The 17,862-nt window shown below is 49.3% G+C and overlaps 1 protein-coding gene across 1 annotated transcript in view; it reads left to right on the top strand.

Moving 5' to 3' along the window:
- Positions 1-4,689, top strand: part of FBXO45 (F-box protein 45) — a 5,811-nt gene extending 1,122 nt beyond the window's left edge. Inside the window, exons 2-3 of the mRNA XM_031060312.1 lie at positions 57-506; positions 2,140-4,689. Of these exons, the coding sequence (XP_030916172.1) occupies positions 57-506; positions 2,140-2,325 (636 nt within the window). The 3' untranslated portion in view covers positions 2,326-4,689. The remainder of the gene's footprint in view (positions 1-56; positions 507-2,139) is intronic.
- The last annotated feature ends 13,173 nt before the right edge of the window (positions 4,690-17,862 follow it).

Genomic DNA, 17,862 nt, shown 5'->3' with positions numbered 1-17,862 from the left:
CATTGGAAACCGAGGGGGCGGGAGGCTGGGGAACAAGGCAGGGTTTTATCTCCTAGAACCACAATGGTTCGGGCTGGAAGGGACGCCTCCCACTAGAGCAGGCTGCTCCCAGCCCCGTCCATCTCCCCCTCCCGCCTTGTCTCGCCCAGGTCCGTGCCTTCCACCACGCCTTCAGCACCAACGACTGCTCGAGGAACGTGTACATCAAGAAGAACGGCTTCACGCTGCACCGCAACCCCATCGCGCAGAGCACGGACGGGGCGCGCACCAAGATCGGCTTCAGCGAGGGCCGGCACGCCTGGGAAGTGTGGTGGGAGGGCCCGCTGGGCACCGTGGCCGTCATCGGCATCGCCACCAAGCGCGCCCCCATGCAGTGCCAGGGCTACGTGGCCCTGCTGGGCAGCGACGACCAGAGTTGGGGCTGGAACCTGGTGGACAATAACTTGCTGCATAACGGGGAGGTGAACGGCAGCTTCCCCCAGTGCAATAACGCGCCCAAATACCAGGTGAGGGGGTTTGGAGTAGGCTTGGGGGTGCTGGCTGTCCCTCGCTGTCCCGGCTGGCTGCTGAATTGCTCCTAAGTGACTCTCAAAGGTCTCTTTGCCTCCGCTGCAGAAGGCAAATGGTTCTACCTTGTGAGCTCTTTCTCCCCTTCATTTACTACACCTGTGTGGTGTTCAGTGCACCTGACCCTGGGTTGTTCCCACACTTTAATCTCAAACTCTGAGTGTGAAACCTGTACTGTGGCTGTCTGCTTAGACATCGCGGTGCTTTTTGGAATAAAACCTGAAAAGACTGTTGTAGCTTTCTGAAGTAGCGACTTGCCCCACAGCAAAGTGAGTGTCTGAGGGCTTGTACCCCTTTGTTGTCTGGCAGGGTGAGCTGAAGTTAGTGCTTAGGTGAGAATCTTCCTGCAAAAACCTGTGGCAGTGCTGATTGCTGCTGCTTTGCTCACTGGGCACCTTCCTTCCGTGGGTGACATCTCTTATCTGGAATCTGATGTTCAGATAACTTCAGGGTGTTAAAGAGCAGAGGCTACCCTACCTTTTTGTCCTTATAGAAGTGCTTGGCTTGTCATTCTGCCTGCTCACACAGCTGCCTTTTCACTGCTGGATTTGCTCGTGTTACAGCTCAAACTAGATCATTGTTATTTCCATCTCATATTCAGAGAATGGATTAGAAGGGACTTTAAAAATAATCCACTCCAACACCCAGTACTGTGGCTTTCTTTCACTTGTGGGTGAAGATCTGTGTAGTACCTTGCATCTGATATTCCTAAATTTTGTGTGAAAGTTCAAATCAATGACCCTTTGGTATATTTTGTGTCCTGTGCAGTGATCTGCTCATAGAAAACATGCTTGCAGGAAACACATGTGTGTGTTAGTGTTTGCTAGAAGAAATTCCCAGTGCTGGGGCTGGCTGGAGAAGAGTCAGGAGTTTGTGTGGTGCCTGCTCTGCTTGTGGCTGTTGTCTGGGACTTTTGTTGGTGTCTGAAATAATGTGTGCTAGATAAATGCAGGGAACTCTGTGCCTGCCTGGATCCAAGGCTCCTGCTGTGGTCAATGCTGGTTTCACTTGTGTGTCTATGTGTGTGTGTGTGTGTATATATATATATATTTAGGGGTTTCATTTTACATTTTGTACTGAAATTTCCTTTTACCTTAGTGAAGGAACACCTCTGTCAGTGACAGCACCTGCATATTAATCTATTCTGGGATTTTTTTGTAGGTGGCACTTGCCTTTCTTAAACCCATTCTCTTTAAAGATGCTCCTCATAGAGCAGTTGCTGCTCAGCAATAGCAGCAGCTGAACACAGAGTTCAGGTAACTTGGAGCCCATTGCAGAGATTCCAGAGCTCTGCAGTATTTCCAAAGCACACAGCACATAGTGCCTGCTCTCAGTGCTCTCACAGGTTCATATGGGAAGAGTCATGTTTATTATCATAAACAGGTGGTGGATGCAGGCTGTCCTGGTGAAATTGAGAAATTCCCATCATAAGATCAATCAGTCATGAGACACAGGACAGCCCTGCTTTAAAATTCTCTGCTATGTTACACTTTGCATTATTTTTGTTTCCATCTGAACATGCTGACTCTCTCTCTGTGTTATTTTTACTCTCCCTCCTGTCTCTGTTTCCAGATAGGTGAAAGGATTCGAGTTATCCTGGACATGGAAGACAAAACATTAGCGTTTGAGAGGGGCTATGAGTTCTTGGGAGTTGCCTTCAGAGGACTGCCAAAAGTTTGCCTGTATCCAGCAGTGTCTGCTGTGTATGGTAACACAGAAGTGACTTTGGTCTACCTGGGAAAGCCTCTGGATGGATGACATGGATTGTTTCGTTGGGACGTCGAGATGTGGATGTTTGGGAGGAGAAATCTGCATGTTGCTTAGAGGGAAACGTGTATTAGAGGAAAAAAAAGAACAAAAAAGTGTGGGTGTGTGTCCAAGAGCCATCAAGGGAACCACGTGGAGTTTGGAAACGGAGGACCAGCCGTACTTCAGAAATTGTGTTACATTTCCTCTTTCTGCCAGGCCAGGAAAATCCTCAGGGCTGCAGTTGGTTGAGTGGGAAGCTGACACATGCATGTCGCACCAGATTTTATTGCTAAAATGGCAGCGTGACCTCAAACATTTAAGAAAGGACTTGATACAAAAATGCTTGAGGAAATTACCCTGGGATTTGTAAGTGGCGTGTTTTGTGAGAGACTCCCATTTCCAAACTGCTTTAGAGGTCCTTCCTTCCTTCCCTCCTTCCCTCCTTGGGGCCAGCGTGGGGGCTGGAGCAGAGCTGGGGTTATTTACAGTTTTTAGTGTCCTCAGAGGCACGGTCTGTGCAACTGCCCTTCTCTGGTATTACCATACAACACGTGTGCAGCTATTTTTAAGTGTATTTTAAGGATTGTATATAAAGAAAATGTTGAAAAGAACAGTTAAAAGAAAGGGTTTGCTTTATTCTAACTGGGACAGAATTTCTTAAAGGGAAAAAATAAAATCACCCCCCTCCCTGGCACCAGAACACACAGCTGGGACAGGTGTAGAGCCTTCATGTCAGTGCAGTTCTGTTGTAATGTGTTTTGGGATGCTCTTGTGGAGTGAGGTGCTGCTTTGGGTTGTTTCCTGTGAAAGTTTCCATGGCTTCAGTGACAGGTTTGTTCTCTGTAGGAAACAAAAGCGTTTTCCCCACGAGTTTCCTTTCAGCAGAGCTTGTGCTCCCCTCGGGGAAGGAAGGCTGAGCACAGCACTGAGCCTGCCTTCCTCTCCACGTCAAAAATGCCACCTTTTCAAAGCATTCTCTCACTTGCTGATCACTGTTGTGAGATGTCTCAACTTAATGTGGAAGGAGCATTTGGCTTCTGCAACCAGACCTTACTTTCAGCTTCAGTGGCTTTATGAAGCTTTAAGGCTTGCCTGAACCTTTCTTAACTGAATGAAATCCCCCAGCACCCCGACATTCACCTGCCCAGGACTAGTAAAACTCTCACCTGCCCTTTGATGGGGATTCTGGGTCACATTCAATGTTTGTGCTCTTCACTGATTTTCTCAAAGCCATGTCCAGACCCCCCAGGCGTGTCTGTGTGCTGGCCTGTGCAGGCTGGGAAGCTGCCAGGTGTAGTGAGGAGGGAATTCCTGGTGAAACCACTTTGCTGTGAGGCTGGAAGGTCTGTAGGGAGCCCTAGGAGGGCCCTTCAACAGGGCAGGAAGGCTGTGAGACCCATGGCTGGCTCCTGGCTCTGGTTTTGTGCTGGTTGGCATCTCCCAGAGCTGCCTGGGCTGTTTTAGAGCTGCTTGTCAGAGAGGGAAAGGAAATGTTTATACAAATTAGAGGTCCTTCCTTCCTTCCCGTGTTTTTTTTTGTTTGTTTTTGGTTTTTTTTTTTTTTTGTTTTTTTTTTTTTTTGTGCTAGAGAATGTGAGTTGCTTGGTACCAGACACTGGCAATTCTCTGAGCATGGAAGAAAGAGGAATTCCTCTTGGGCTGTTGCTCATCCCCTTCCCTGTTCCTCAAGGAAGCGAGTGAGGCTTTGCCTTGGAGTGCTTTTGGCCAGGTAGATCACCAGGTTCTGCCCTGGAACTGTGTAAGTTGTTACAATTTAAAGGATTTAAAAGTATTTATTTGTTCTGTGTGTTCATTGCTGAAAGGCAAATCAAGGTCTGTTCCTCTTGCTGCACCAGACAGAATGTGCTGTGAGCAGTGGAGGTGTTTGAGGTGGTGCTGAGAACAGCCAAATAAAGGATGTGGGACAGGCATCCAAGTATCTGGACAAATCTGTTACAGACATTGATTGTACTGGACTGTGAAGTGTCTGCAGAGCAGAACTGTGGGGCATAGAGTTGGGGATAAAGGAAACAAAACCCTGCCCAGTTTAGGAAAATAAATAGTCCCCAGGATGAATGTATCCTCAGTGCAGTCCTGAAAGATGCAACCTCTGCTGTTGTCCATGATCCAGTTAGAGGCAAGGAAACCCTGAGTATTCCAAGGAGTTTTAATCACAAATTCAGATTGATTCCCATTCTTCAGACTGCATCTTACCCTCTAAATAATTTCCCTCTAAATCAGAAATGCTGAAAGTTGAACATTCCTTAAGGGTGGGTTTGGGCTGACTCACTTGTGTAAGATTATAACTTATTCCTGGAGACCAATGCTGGCTGTACAAAATATTAAAATAAACTCTGCTATCATTCAGAAGGATCTGTTGGTGTGGATTGTTGGAATGGCATCTGCAGAACCCCACAGATGGGAAGAAGGGAGCTGCAGTTTGGTGCCCCAAGAGGACAGAGGTGTTGGGGCTGTGTGATCTGCTGTGTGCCTGCTGGGAAAGAGAGTCTGAGTGGTTAAGGAGGGCTTGGAAACTCAGGGATCTGATAGCTGTGATGGGAAATTCCCTCCTCTGAAGCAGGGATGCTCTCTCCTGATTGTGTGAAAGTCATTCCTGCCTGTTGGAGACCTCTGGGTTGGAGTTAGGGTGGTGTGGTCACCACTGATGCACCGAGGGGTCTCCTTCCCCCTCAGCTTCCTGCTCTTTCCTTTGCTTTCCCTGTGGAAGTTCAATATTTCACAGTGCTTTTAGGAAGAAGTATTGTGGGTTTGAGCTCTGAGGCACTTTCCAAACTCTCTGCATCAAGAGTTTGCTTTTAAGCAGTAAATCCTGGCTGACACCTCTGTGACTGTGTTCACAGGGGTCTGAGGATGAGGGAAGAGACGAGGATCTGACTCCATGTTTCAGAAGGCTGATTGATTATTTTATGATATATATTATATTAAAACTATACTAAAAGAATAGAAGAAAGGATTTCATCAGAAGGCTAGCTAAGAATAGAAAAAGAAGGAATGATAACAAAGGCTTGTGGCTTGGACAGAGAGTCTGAGCCAGCTGACTGGGACTGGCCATTAATTAGAAACAACCACATGAGACCAATCACAGATGCACCTGTTGCATTCCACAGCAGCAGATAATCATTGTTTACATTTTGTTCCTGAGGCCTCTCAGCTTCTCAGAAAGAAAAATCCTAAAGAAAAGATTTTTCATAAAAGATGTCTGTGACATCTCCTGCAGGAGCAGAGAAGTTTGTGCCGGTTTGCCAAGAAGGCAGAGTTGGTTTTTTTAGCCTGAGGTACCTCAGAGTCAGCTGAGCAGTTGTTTGGGGTATTTTTCCTGCCTTGACAAGGGATTTAAGGGCTTTGGTCAGGAGGAACATCAAGTGTTCACAGCCCCCATAACAGAAATCAGTCAGATTAACAGGTCTTGGCTTTAGACTCTTACAGGATTTCGGGATAAGTGAGCATTTTATCTGTCATTTTAATAAAATCCAAAATTCCTTGTGGTTTGAGTGTGCTGTGAAATCTGTTGGGAGCTGAACAGTGAGTCCTCTGTCCCTGCCATATCTCTGGGGAGGTGAGGAGCTCCATGTGGTCACTGGTTTGGGGACAGAGGCAGTTCCTGGCCTTGGTGGCACTTTGTGCTGGCCCTGAGCTGCTTGTGTGACACCTCAGGTGCTGCTGACAAACTGATAAATCAAGGTGGGCTGGGAAACTCCCTCCTGGAAAATGCTTTTATCCCAGCTGGAAGGCTGCAGTGAGTGTACATTTTTGGGAGCCCTGTGTGCACCTTCCCCTGGCAAAGGCCCCTGGGTCCTGTCCCTCCTGGCCACGTTTCAGGTGACAAACCCAGGCAGGAGCAGATGGCCCTGGTGCTGTGGCTGTGCTCTTCCCTGCCTGCCTCCCCATGTGACAGTGAGAAATCCAACTTTTCTCCCTGCCTATCTCTGATCTACGTTTCTAAACTCCCTGAGCACACTGGGTGTGTTTCCAGATGGCTGCCTCTATTTTTTTTTCCTCTTCCATTTTGGCTGGGTTGATGACAGCAGCGATGAGTTAAAATAACCCTGGGCCTGATCGTAGTCTGATCATGCAAAACTGGTTTTTTCAAAGTATTTAAGAGGTGAGCAGTCCTCAGTCCTTCCTTAAGCTATGTATTTCCATGTGAATATTTCAGTTTTTACATTTTATAAATAGCTCTTAGATGTGTAAGTGAATTTTTTTTTTCACTTACTTGCAGTGAAATCTGGAGACAGAAAACAGCATTATTGAAATTGCACTAAGATCCTTTGGACACTTAAAAAGCTGCTTTTCAGGGGGCTGGCAGTGGCCATGCTTGACTCTGTAAGTGACAGTAACCCACCTTGTGCAGAAGTATGATTGAAGGAAAAAATGAATGAAGCAGTGAATGAACACAGAAAGCTTTTCCTGGTGGATTTGCTAATTCATCCCTTAAGCATTATTTTTTCTTCCTTCTGCTGGATGAGGCTGTGTGACTACCAAAGGAGCTCTCCCATCTGCCCATGAGAGGGCAAAGCTGTGGGAGCCTTGACTTGTGCTCAGACAAGTGCTGAATACAATAAATGTTTTTAATGTGGAACCTTCCCCCTTAACAATTACTTCCTGTTATTTTCAAACACCAAACCAAACTAAAAAACCTCAACAGAAGTGGATGATGGACATAGAATTTTTTTAAATTCACTCCTTCATTTGAGCCCTGCGTCCTGAAGTAGGCTGAGCAAATATTTGCATTTCAGAAAATTATTTTTAGTGACACCAGACTGAGCTAAAGCTCCAAGATCACCTTAAAGGACTGAAAGGGATTTGAGAAGCTCAAGCAAAATGTCAGAGTTGCTGTTCAAGGTCCACTTTTTCCAAGACTTGCTTTCCTCCCCTCAGGCATTTATGATGAAGAAATAGTGATATCAGCCAAAAATTATTTTTAAAAAATCCATTGCAATTGAAAAACAAAATAAATCAGAGTAATTGAAAGGGAATTTTGAAATTAAACTCATTGTATGCTACAAGTGTTGTTCATTCTTCTGCAATTTTACCAAGTCAGGAATTGAAGGGATTTTCCCCTCATGCCTGCACTGGCAGGTGTGGTGTGAGCTACCTGCAGTGGTTCCATGTCTGCTTGATTTATTTTGCCTTTTTTAATGTGGAGCATCCCTTGCTTAGGAGAACTCAGCCATATCCCATCACTTTTCAATAGCAATCTAAGAGAGTAAACTCTGCCAGCCCCAGTGTGTGGCTTCATAAAGTGCTGGACAAACCTTCTAGTAAGGAAATGGATATTGACCAAAATGCTTTTTTATTGTATTCAAATACTGCAGGGGTTAACATTTTTCATGGAATCCAGACTGGTTTGGTCTGGAAAGGGCTCATCCATTTCCAGCCCCTGTCATGGGCAGGGACACCTTCCACTAGACCAGGCTGTACAGCCTTTGCCAGTCCCAAATCACCTTTTGGGTTTCTTTGATGGCTTTTTGTTTGTTTTTCTGTGCTCAGGTGACAGAGGCCACTTTGCTTACACCAGGTCCCATCTGACACTGGGCACCTGACCCCTTCCACAGGCTCTTGTGCAAGAGCAGAGCTGGAGGGTGGGATCTTGCTTTGGAAGCAGTCAAAAGATTTTATCTCAACTTCAGCATGGGGTTTGATCTATTCCTGGGTAAATAATCAGAGTGGGTCAGAGTTGGAACATCAGTGGGGCTCAGGAGAGGGTGCAGGATGGAAAGCAGGTGGTTTTTAGTGCCCACCTCACCCCAGAGTGCTGTGCAGCTCTGGGATGTGACTCTGCTGAGCTGCTCTTCCTGGCAGGAGGGTGGAGAGCAGGCGGAGCTGTGATATTGATCCTGTGTCTGCCTGAGCCTCCCCCTCCTGTGCTCCTGTGCTGACTCAGGTCCCAGACTGAGCTGGAGCTGCTTTCAGTCTCTCCCAGGGATGGCATTTTGGATACAGCAGTGATGTCACCTGTGTTACACTGGCGTCCTGTGTTTGAGTTTGTTTTAAAACCCACAGAAATATCCTGGCAGTTTTCCTGTTTTCTTACCCAAGACCAAGGGATATGTCCGAAGTGCTAGAGCGAGCTCCAACTCCAAACCCAAAACCCACAGACAAGCTTTGTCCTGGTCCCTCAGGGAGCCTGCTAGAAATGCAGGGATGCTGTGTCCATGGCTGAAAACCTGGGAAAAGGGGATTTTGTAGGGTGCATTTGCTGCCAGCAGATCTGCCTGCCAGAGCAGGCTGTGGCACAGGAATGTTGGCCCTTGTGGTCAGAGAGGAAGATGGGTGGGACATGCTGAGCTCTGCAAGGAGCTGAGAGAGTTTCACTTCCCTTTGGGTTTGTGACTGAATTACTCACTTCTCTTAAGCAGAAAGGCAGCAGGGAGGGAGTTTGTGGGGCTGCAGATGGGGGTATATTTTTTTTTTGGTCAAAATTTGCATTCCTGAATGATGTCACAGCAGTGACTTTGTCCAAACCTTGTCCTTCTGGTGACTTACAGCCTCCAGCCTTGAGAGTTTTAGGCTCAAAACTGACAGAGAGGAGGTTGAAATTTGATATTAGGAAGAAGTTTTTCCCTCTGGTTGCCCAGAGCAGCTGTGGCTGCCCCATCCCTGGAAATGTTCCAGGCCCAGGTTGGAGGGGGCTTGGAGAGCCTGGGATGCTGGAAGGTGTCCCTGCCCATGGCAGGGGTGGAACAAGATGGCCTTTAATGTTCCTTCCCACCCAAACCATTCCATGATTCTGTGATTAAAGACTTTGGTTAATGTGCTGGAGTAGCTGGGTCAGGGGGGTTTGTTGCTTTCAGTGGTTTATTTTATTGCACAGTACAACAAAGGTCAATTTATCCACAGGTTTGGCAATCCTGTGGGAAAAGCTCGGGCAGCTCCTTCAGCTCTCACTGCAATCCAAGTCCAACTAGATGACAGCAACCTGGTTGTGGGGCTGAGGAGATCTAGAAGGAATCACAGGATGGTTTGGGTTGGAAGTGACCTTAAAGCCCATCCAGCCCCACCCCCTGCCATGGGCAAGGACACCTCCCATTATCCCAGGCTGCTCCAAGCCCTGCCCAACCTGGCCTGGAACATTTCCAGGGATGGGGCAGCCACAGCCACTCTTGGCAAAGGATCAGAGGTGTTTTCTGACTTTGGGCACTGGCTTCTCCTGCAGATGCTGTTCTCCAGAGCATCTGGACTGTCTTGGATCACAAGGGAGGGGATGCACTTGGCTTCCAGTTGCTCAGAAATACGAGGTTCTGCTGCTTCAGCATCCAACACATCCTGCTGTATGCTGTGCCCTGTCACTGTCATATTTTCTGGAAAAATCCCTTTGCCCAGGGTTTCTCTCCTGGGAAGCTGAGAAGCCTCAGAGGAAAAGGAAAACAATATCATCTCATTCGCTTCTCCTGTGTTTTGCTGCTTTGGAATGTGTTTGGAGATTGTTTATCCAACATGTGAATTGTTTTTACTTAATGGCCAAGCTGTGTCAGACTCTGAAGAAAGAGTCACGAGTTTTCTTTAGTATCTTTTAGCCTTCTGTCTGTATCCTTCCTCTATTCTTTAGTATAGTTTAGTTTAGTATTCTTTAATATAATATAGATGATAAAATAATAAATTAGCCTTCTAAGAACATGGAGTCAGATTCATCATTCCTTCCTTCCAACGACAGGGGAGCCCAGAAAATACCACAGTGCTCTGGAGACCAAGAGATCCAGATGTTCTTCTGCTCCCCCAGGAGAAATTCACCTCAGCCTCGTGGTGTGGATCCTGAGGAGCCCCAGGCCCCAGCCTGGGAACAGCAGGAGTGTGAGGGCTGTGAGCAGTGCTGCAGGGAGGGGCAGTGGAAATGAGATCCCTGCTGCAGCTTTCCCTCTCCAGTCACTTCCTTCTCATTTACAGCCCCAGCAGGAAGAGCCGTGACCATGGATGGAGCTGCCTGGGCTGGACCTGCCTGAGGGAAGGGAACTGGGCAGAGCCTCGCCCCTGCCTGGGGTCTGGCTGTGGCCCAGCCACTGACCAGTGTTCCAGACTGCAAGGCGAGATGTATTCTGTTACCATCTGTATGGCAGCTGTCTTTTGTCAAGTGGCCATTTTCCTTATCTCTCTCTCTGAGTGATCACAACCACTCCTCTCTCAGGGGGGCCACCTGCTGATAACAGCTGTTGAATGTCACTCATGGCTGATAAGAGCTACAGCATCCCACTGGGAGATGTGAGCCCAGAGGGAGGAGCCAAGCATTGCTACCCGGATATAATCTGGAGATTCTGGAACACCACACGGCTTCTGCACTGGATTTCCCAGAGGAACAGCAGCTGCCTCTTCCATTGGATATTCAGAGGAAGACTGCACCTTTCTCCAGGATCCCTGCTCCAGCAGAACCACCCCTGACACTCCAGGAGGGCTGCAGCCACAATTCCAATGGGACTGCTGCCAGCACCCTGACCCACAGGGTGTCGGGTTGGGTTCTGACTCTGGCAGTGTTGTTCTAGCGGACTGCATTGTTTATTTTACTCTTTTTTTTTCCTTTCCCTATTAAAGAACTGTTATTTCCTGCTCCCATATTTTTGCCTGAGAGCCCCTTAATTTAAAATTTATAGCAATTTGGAGGGGTGGGGAGGGTTTGCATTCTCCATTTCAGGGGAGGCTCCTGCCTTCCTTAGCAGACTTCTGTCTTTCCAAACTGAGCCACAGAACCACCTCAGGACAGAGCCCTCCAGTGCTGGCTAATGTCACTGTTAGGCTGGACGTGACATACACACGTGATCAGGGTCCAAGAAGAAAAAAGTTTTTTATTCTGTGTGTTCTCCAGCTTATACACTCTTAACAAAGTGTGATCTTAAGTCATTAACTACATCACAATAACTTATTATATTCATTGGTGCAAAGCAATTAATGTCAATATAATTGATAAAAGTTTGACAGAAATGTAATAAGGCATCTATACACATCTTCCTATGCACATAGTCTAGCTTACAAAAATTTTCCTGTATCCTTTCTAATCTGTTTCCATGCTGATGGCCTTGTGTTCTTCCTTGCTATGGATACACTCAAAAATCATCAATTGTTATTTCTTCTATTAACTCAGCTTTGCTTGCAGGCCAGCTGTCAAGCCCCTCCATGGCTGCTTGCTGGAATCAGGGTGAAGCAGAGGACAGAGCACCTTGCTCACTGCAACAGGGATGTGTTAAGCGCTGTAATGCCAGGCCAGAGCTGTTAACAGTGGATTTTAAAACCTATTCTTGTGTGTGAGTATCTGAATGTCCTTGCCGTGGCTTTACATGTGCAACAAATGCTCCTGGCAGGGAGAGCAGTTGTTGAGGAATTGAAAAGCATCACCCTTACTTGAGAAACCAATTAATAAACAGGTAATAAAGAAAACAACATGTTGGTGCTAACTGCGAAGGCTGGGTGAGTTCTGGTGCCTTCCACAGCCCTCTGAGGCCTCAGCAGATGGAGGTCCACTCCCTTTGGAGGCAGATCTCACAAGCATCCATACCAGTGTTCAGTCAAAAATCCCTTCCCACCCTGTGCTCTCAGGAACGTGGGTTTGACTCCCACTCAGTCCTGTTCCTCCCTCTGTTCTGAGTCCCGTAGAGAAAGTGGGCACCTTTTGGGCACTGAGGGGTCAAAGGTGGGATCCTCTATGAAGTTCTTGCTGCGGGGCTCCTGATCGGTGTTTAGATCCTTCACCAAATGTGCTCCAAGCCCAAAGACATGATTTTTCCCAATTGTTTTTGCTGCAGCTCACCTGGATCCCTGTGGGCTTGTTGCACGTTGTCAGTCTGGGGGGATTTTTGCCTCCCTCTCCTCCCTGATCTCCCACAGCCCCAACCCCTCTGGTGTTGGCAGCCGGTGTGATGCTGCAGGGGTGGCTGAGCAAGCCCAGGGCTCTGCTCACAACAATCCAGAACCAATCCTGCCTTCAAAGAAGTCTTCTTTGAGCCCTGCTTTCCATCAGAAAACCTGGCAAAAGCTAGGAGATTGTTGACAGCTGCAAATATGTTGAAGAAATTCCTGGCTGTAAGGGAGGTGAGGGCCTGGCACAGAGCAGCTGTGGCTATGAATGCCTGAAATGTCCAAGGCCAGACTGGATGGGGCTTGGAGCAGCCTGGGACAGTGGAAGGTGTCCCTGCCCATGGCAGGGGTGGAATGGAGTCCTCCCAGAGGAGGGTGATGAGGCTCCAGGGGCTCCCATGCACAAAAAGCAGAGCCTGGAGCTTTACTGGCAGATGCAAGAGCCAGCACGTGCCTTTCCTTGGAACCAGGTAAAGCAGCAGGGAGGTGGTTCGGGCACAGCTTGGGGGAAAAGATGGTTTTGAGGCTGATTTATATCCTTGGGGTTTGTCCCTTGGTTTGCCCTGCAGGAAGTGCCCCAGGGGAGCTGTGCTTCCTGCAGAGCTCCAGCCCTGCTGCAGCTCTCTGAGCCCACTCTCCTGGTCAGAAATGCACCATCCCAGCATGGGACACATCCCTGGCTACCCCTGGGGTGAAATTCCCTTTGGGCAATTCAGCCAGATGAAACTTCAGAGCTCAAGTTTAAACTTCAGGCATCGAGCTATTTCAGCTTTCCCCTTTTGCCCATGGAACAAATTCTGTTTTCTTTTTTGTGTTCATAGTTCCTCTTAAATTGAAGGCAACTACTGCTTCTGGCAGCTCCTGAGATACAGGAGACCTCAGGCTTCCCTGGTTTTATCCTGAGCAGGTGATTAAATAAAATAAATTAAATTAACGATGCTTTGCACCATCATCTCTTGCAGAACCATTTTTTAAATTCTTGCCAGTTCTCCATCCCACTGGGAGTCAAGGAAGCCCATGGAGAAATATTCCTGTTTCCCTTTTCCCCCACCCAACAGGTCCTGCTGCTGTGTGAACCATGAGTGACCCTTCTGGTGCTTCCACTTGGGAATAAATCACAGTTCCTGCAGGAAAACACATGTTCAGTGATGGGGTTGCTGTTTCCTGTTGCAGTTTTGACAACTTGAAGGCTGTTAAGGGAAAAAGATTGTTTGGAGGAGAAGGAGGTGGGAGGAACAGAAGAAGCTCACTGGGTGTAAACCCATCAGGGGATTCCCAGTCCTCTCCTACAGCTGCAGGAATTGCAGCTGCATGTCTGGACATGGCTCCAGGCAGCTGAATCTCCTTCAGTTTAACCCACCCGAGCCTCTGAGCTGCACTGGAGCTTCCTGAAGGGCTGATCAGAGGAGCAGCTCAGTCCCTGTCCCTTCCCTGTGCTGGTATGAAAAAATAAATCACCCCCTGTGAAAAATGCGTATTTTATGATTGGCTTTTCACAAATATTAAAATGAATATTATATGTGTTATGTGAGGAAGTTATGCTGTATTAATTCTCTTAAGTAGTGTGTTAAATATAGTTTTAGGTTATAACATAATGTTAAAATAGAAACTATGCTATGTAAGATCCCTTTTTTAAAAGAGAGGAATGAGGTACTCCCACGGAGATTGCAGCCACAGGACACCTAAATCTTTCAGAGAAAGAGAATTTATTGCTCCATTATCAGGAGAAACGAACTTCTTCCCACCTCGTTCAAGCTGAAGGCACTGTCAGGATTCAGAGGAAGAAGCTGACACTGCCCAGACAGAATCCTGTGTTTGAATGGAATTTATGCATCATATATGAGGTGTATGAATATGCAACAGGTTATTGTTTTTAAGGGTTAATCCTCTGTTAACGTGGGTCCTTTTTCTGGCTTATGCTGCCCACAAAAAGGTACCTGGACTTTCTGTAACTCTTTGTTTCTATCGTCTCATATTGTCCTAATCCAAATTGTCCAAATTATTATTACTCTAATTATATTACTATTTTTATAACCATTTTATTACTTTTAAAATGTTAAAAGCAAGCGCTTGGCGTTTCTCACACCCCCTCTCGATGCACACATCAAATCCTTGCTGAGATGGCTGGGTGGGGGTGTGAGGGGAGGAAAAGGAGGGGACCCAACAGCAGCTTCAGGACCTTTTCAGAGCCATCCGGCTGCAGGATGTGGGGAAAGTGTGAAGAGCAGCAGCAGCAGCACAGAGCCGTGGGGTCAGCCCTGAAGTGGAGCTGCTTTCCAGGAACACCAGGGTGGGGAAAGCCTGGATGGGCCCTGCAGGGGCTCTGCCAGCCCCTGGAGCTGCTGGGGATGGGGGTTGCACTGCCCTCGCTTTGGGGATGGGCTGGGGGCAAAGCAGGGCATGAAGGAGGTTGTTTTCTCTCCCAGTTCCTCCTGGGCTGCAGGAAGAAGCTGGTTTGACCCCCAGGGCATCACCTTGAAGGTGGCACCACAGAAAGGAATCCATCAGGAGCCTCCCAAGTCCATCAGAATCCATCAGAAGCCTCCCAAGTCCATCAGAATCCATCAGAAGGTCTCCCAGAGCCTCCCGATCCAGAGGGTGGAGGATGCCCAAGCGCTACAGCTCTGCCAGCTCCTGTGTCTCCAAGCACCACGTGAGGGGTTAGAGTGTGGGCTCCTGGCAGGGTTTGGGATGAGGAGTTTGTGGTCACAGCTGGTCTCAGCTTTTTGTGTGCCCTTGAGCAATGCCATGGGAATTTTGCCCTTCTGTGAGCTTCTGCCAACTCCTGTTCGCTTCTCTCTTCTCCTTCTTGATTTTTATACATCAAACTTCCTTGAAAATGGAGGAAATGAAACCACAGGGCTTTTTTGTGAGTGACAAGGGAGAGGTCAGCCTCCTCCCAGAGAAGAAATGAAATTTCGGGGGAAGGCAAAGAAAATTATCTCCCTGGTCATTTTTGCTGGTTTCAGGAGTTCGGGGGCCACGTGGTCTGGCAGTTCATCTCCTGACCCTGCAAATATCCCACGGGCACCATGGAACACATGGCACATGGAGCATGGGCCTGCTGATCCCAGACAGGTCCTGCTGCAGGGCTGGATCCTTTCCCCACAGTTTTGAACCCTTTCCCAGCTAGGTAGACCTGGGCAAAGTTTTCCTCATCAGAGGCTGGGTTTGCTGGGGACTTGGGGGTGTGTGAGGACCCTGGGAAGGGGGAGACGTGGGATGAGGAGATGGAGAGCAGGACTGGATGGGGCTGAGGAGGAAGGGGACCTCCCTGTGCATATTGCCTTGGAAATGTGGATCTTTGTTTCCTGAAAAGCCATTTATGCTGACTTTCACATGGGGATTAGCACTCAGGAGGTGCCTGCATCCAGGTGGTTCTGACTTGGGTTTGCTGAAATCCCCAGCTGCTCCAGGACACCCAAAGGTCTGTGAGCAGGGGGATAGGAGCATCCTGAATCTCACTTAGACAATGTGAGGGACAGGCACTGGCATCCCATGACGCCGTTCACAGGGGTCCGAGGATAAGGGAAGAGACGAGGATCTGACTCCATGTTACAGAAGGCTTGATTTATTATTTTACGATATATATTATATTAAAACTATACTAAAAGAATAGAAGAAAGGATTTCATCAGAAGGCTAGCTAAGAATAGAAAAAGAAGGAATGATAACAAAGGCTTGTGGCTTGCACAGAGAGTCCAAGCCCGCTGACTGTGATTGGCCATTAATTAGAAACAACCAACATGGGCCAATCACAGATGCACCTGTTGCATTCCACAGCAGCAGATAATCATTGGTTACATTTTGTTCCTGAGGCCCCTCAGCTTCTCAGGAGGAAAAAATCCCAAGGAAAGGATTTTTCATAAAAGATGTGTGTGACAGCATCCCAAATTTACTGGACACTCAATACCTGTGACATGTCCACCTTGGCTTGGGATGCAACAGGAAATACCAGCACCGTCTTCCCCCATGGGACACGCATCCCTTGGCTCCTGTCACACCCCTGGGCTGGGTGCTGGGGGCAAGAGGGCTCTGGAGGGACACAGGGGGAATGGGGGCCATGCAGGGGTGGCATTTCTCCATCCTGCAGCAGTGATGGCATGGCTGTGCAGGGCAGAACCACCGCCAGGCACCATCTCTGCGGGCTGAGCGTGGGCCCTGCTGCTGGAGCTGCGCAGAGGAGTCACCACGCCAGGCTTGTCCCCAGGAGCTGTGTGACACCCTGGCTGCCTGCTGGGCCCCGTGGTTCCTCCCTGCAGGGTGTGAGTGAGTGCATGACCCGTGCAGGGAGTGCTGTGCTCAGTGAGCAGAGCAGCAGGGCCCGCTCGCTGCCTCCATGTGACTGCAGCTTCCGTCAGCTCCTTCCGCAAAGCCTAAATTGGTGCTCAGCCACAGGGCGGGTGGCACACGGCCCCGAGGGCGGCACACGGACCCCCGGGGTGGCACACGGACCCTGAGGGTGGCACACAGACCCCTAGCCCTGTCCCCAGGACCCCCTGAGCGCAGCTGAGGGGCTGCAGGATGGAGCGTGCCAAAGCCCACGCGGTGAGTAACTGCTCCCCATACCTGTGCTGGGGGAAACACCCAGCACGGGGTTCCCTGTGCCAGCCTGGGGACCTGTGTGTCACCAACAGCCGTGCTGGAAGGGCTGTGGCTGCGTGGGCTCGTGCTGGGGTTGGTGTGAAGCGTGGGGAGCAGCCCGGCAGCTCCCAGAGCTCTTGGATGTGGGCTCTGGTGTAGGGCTGTGGGTGAGGGTTTCCTGCTGGGGCTGCTGCCTCCTCTCCTGGCTGGCCAGATGCCATCCCACCAGCTCCAGGGAGCACTGGGAGGATGGAGGTGCTTCTGGTGTTGGGAGAAGCTGAGGAAGGTTGAGGTGGGTGAAGGAAAGTGGGAGCTTCTGCAGAGAACCAAAGCTGATGTTCCTTGGGTGCAGCAAGGACCGAGGTTCAGGACAGCAGGGTCCCTCTCCTACCACCGTGCCTGGGTGTGAGTTGCTGCTGGACCCCAAGGACTTGAGAGGGTGAAAGGTGCTGTGTGTCAGTTGCAGCCTGGGGAAAGGGGACTACCTCTCCATCTCCCCCAGAGAAATAAATCCTGCTTTGATAAGGCATCAGCTCAACACTTTGGCTGTCCCAAAGAAGGACACAGCCCAGGACATGCTCTGCTCCCTCTGTGCTGCGAGGCTCTGGCTCCCTGGGCTGCCCAAAATAACCCTGTTTCTCCTTCATGCAGTGGCAGCTGTGAAAGTGCCGTGTGTCAAACACTGGCTGAGCCCTCACTGCTCATTTGCCTGAGTTTCAGCTTTTCCCCAGATGCAAATGCCGTCAGCTCCGCTCCCACCAGGTCAGTGATGGGGCAGCTCCCGCTGGAGAGCCTCTGCTTCCCTGGAAGGGTCTGCAGCAGGGATGGGCACTGGGGGGACTTGGGGGGGTGGGCTGGTGTCCCCTGGGGAGTGTTTGGTGCCAAGAGGGGGCACACGAGCCCTGCTGGGGGGACGCCCTGCAGGAAGGATGCAGCTCAGTGGCCTCCACAAGCAGCTGTGCAGCAGTGACGGTGCCTTCCCCCCATGCACTGCCACCCCCGTGCCTGCCCTTCCCCAAACTGGGGGAGCCCCACCAGGGCTTCTGCTGGGGTGGGTGGGCTCAGTGCTGAGGCTCTGTGCCCCTTATTCCATGGGCAGCATCACCTGAGCATTTTGGGGTGAACTGTTTGCAGCTCCTGACCTCCTCCCCTCTGTCTCCCT

The sequence above is a fragment of the Geospiza fortis genome, unplaced genomic scaffold (genome assembly GCF_000277835.1).
Source record: "Geospiza fortis unplaced genomic scaffold, GeoFor_1.0 scaffold118, whole genome shotgun sequence".
Lineage (NCBI taxonomy): Eukaryota > Metazoa > Chordata > Aves > Passeriformes > Thraupidae > Geospiza > Geospiza fortis.
Note: the sequence above shows the minus strand (reverse complement) of the source record. Positions and strands in the feature narration are given on the sequence as shown.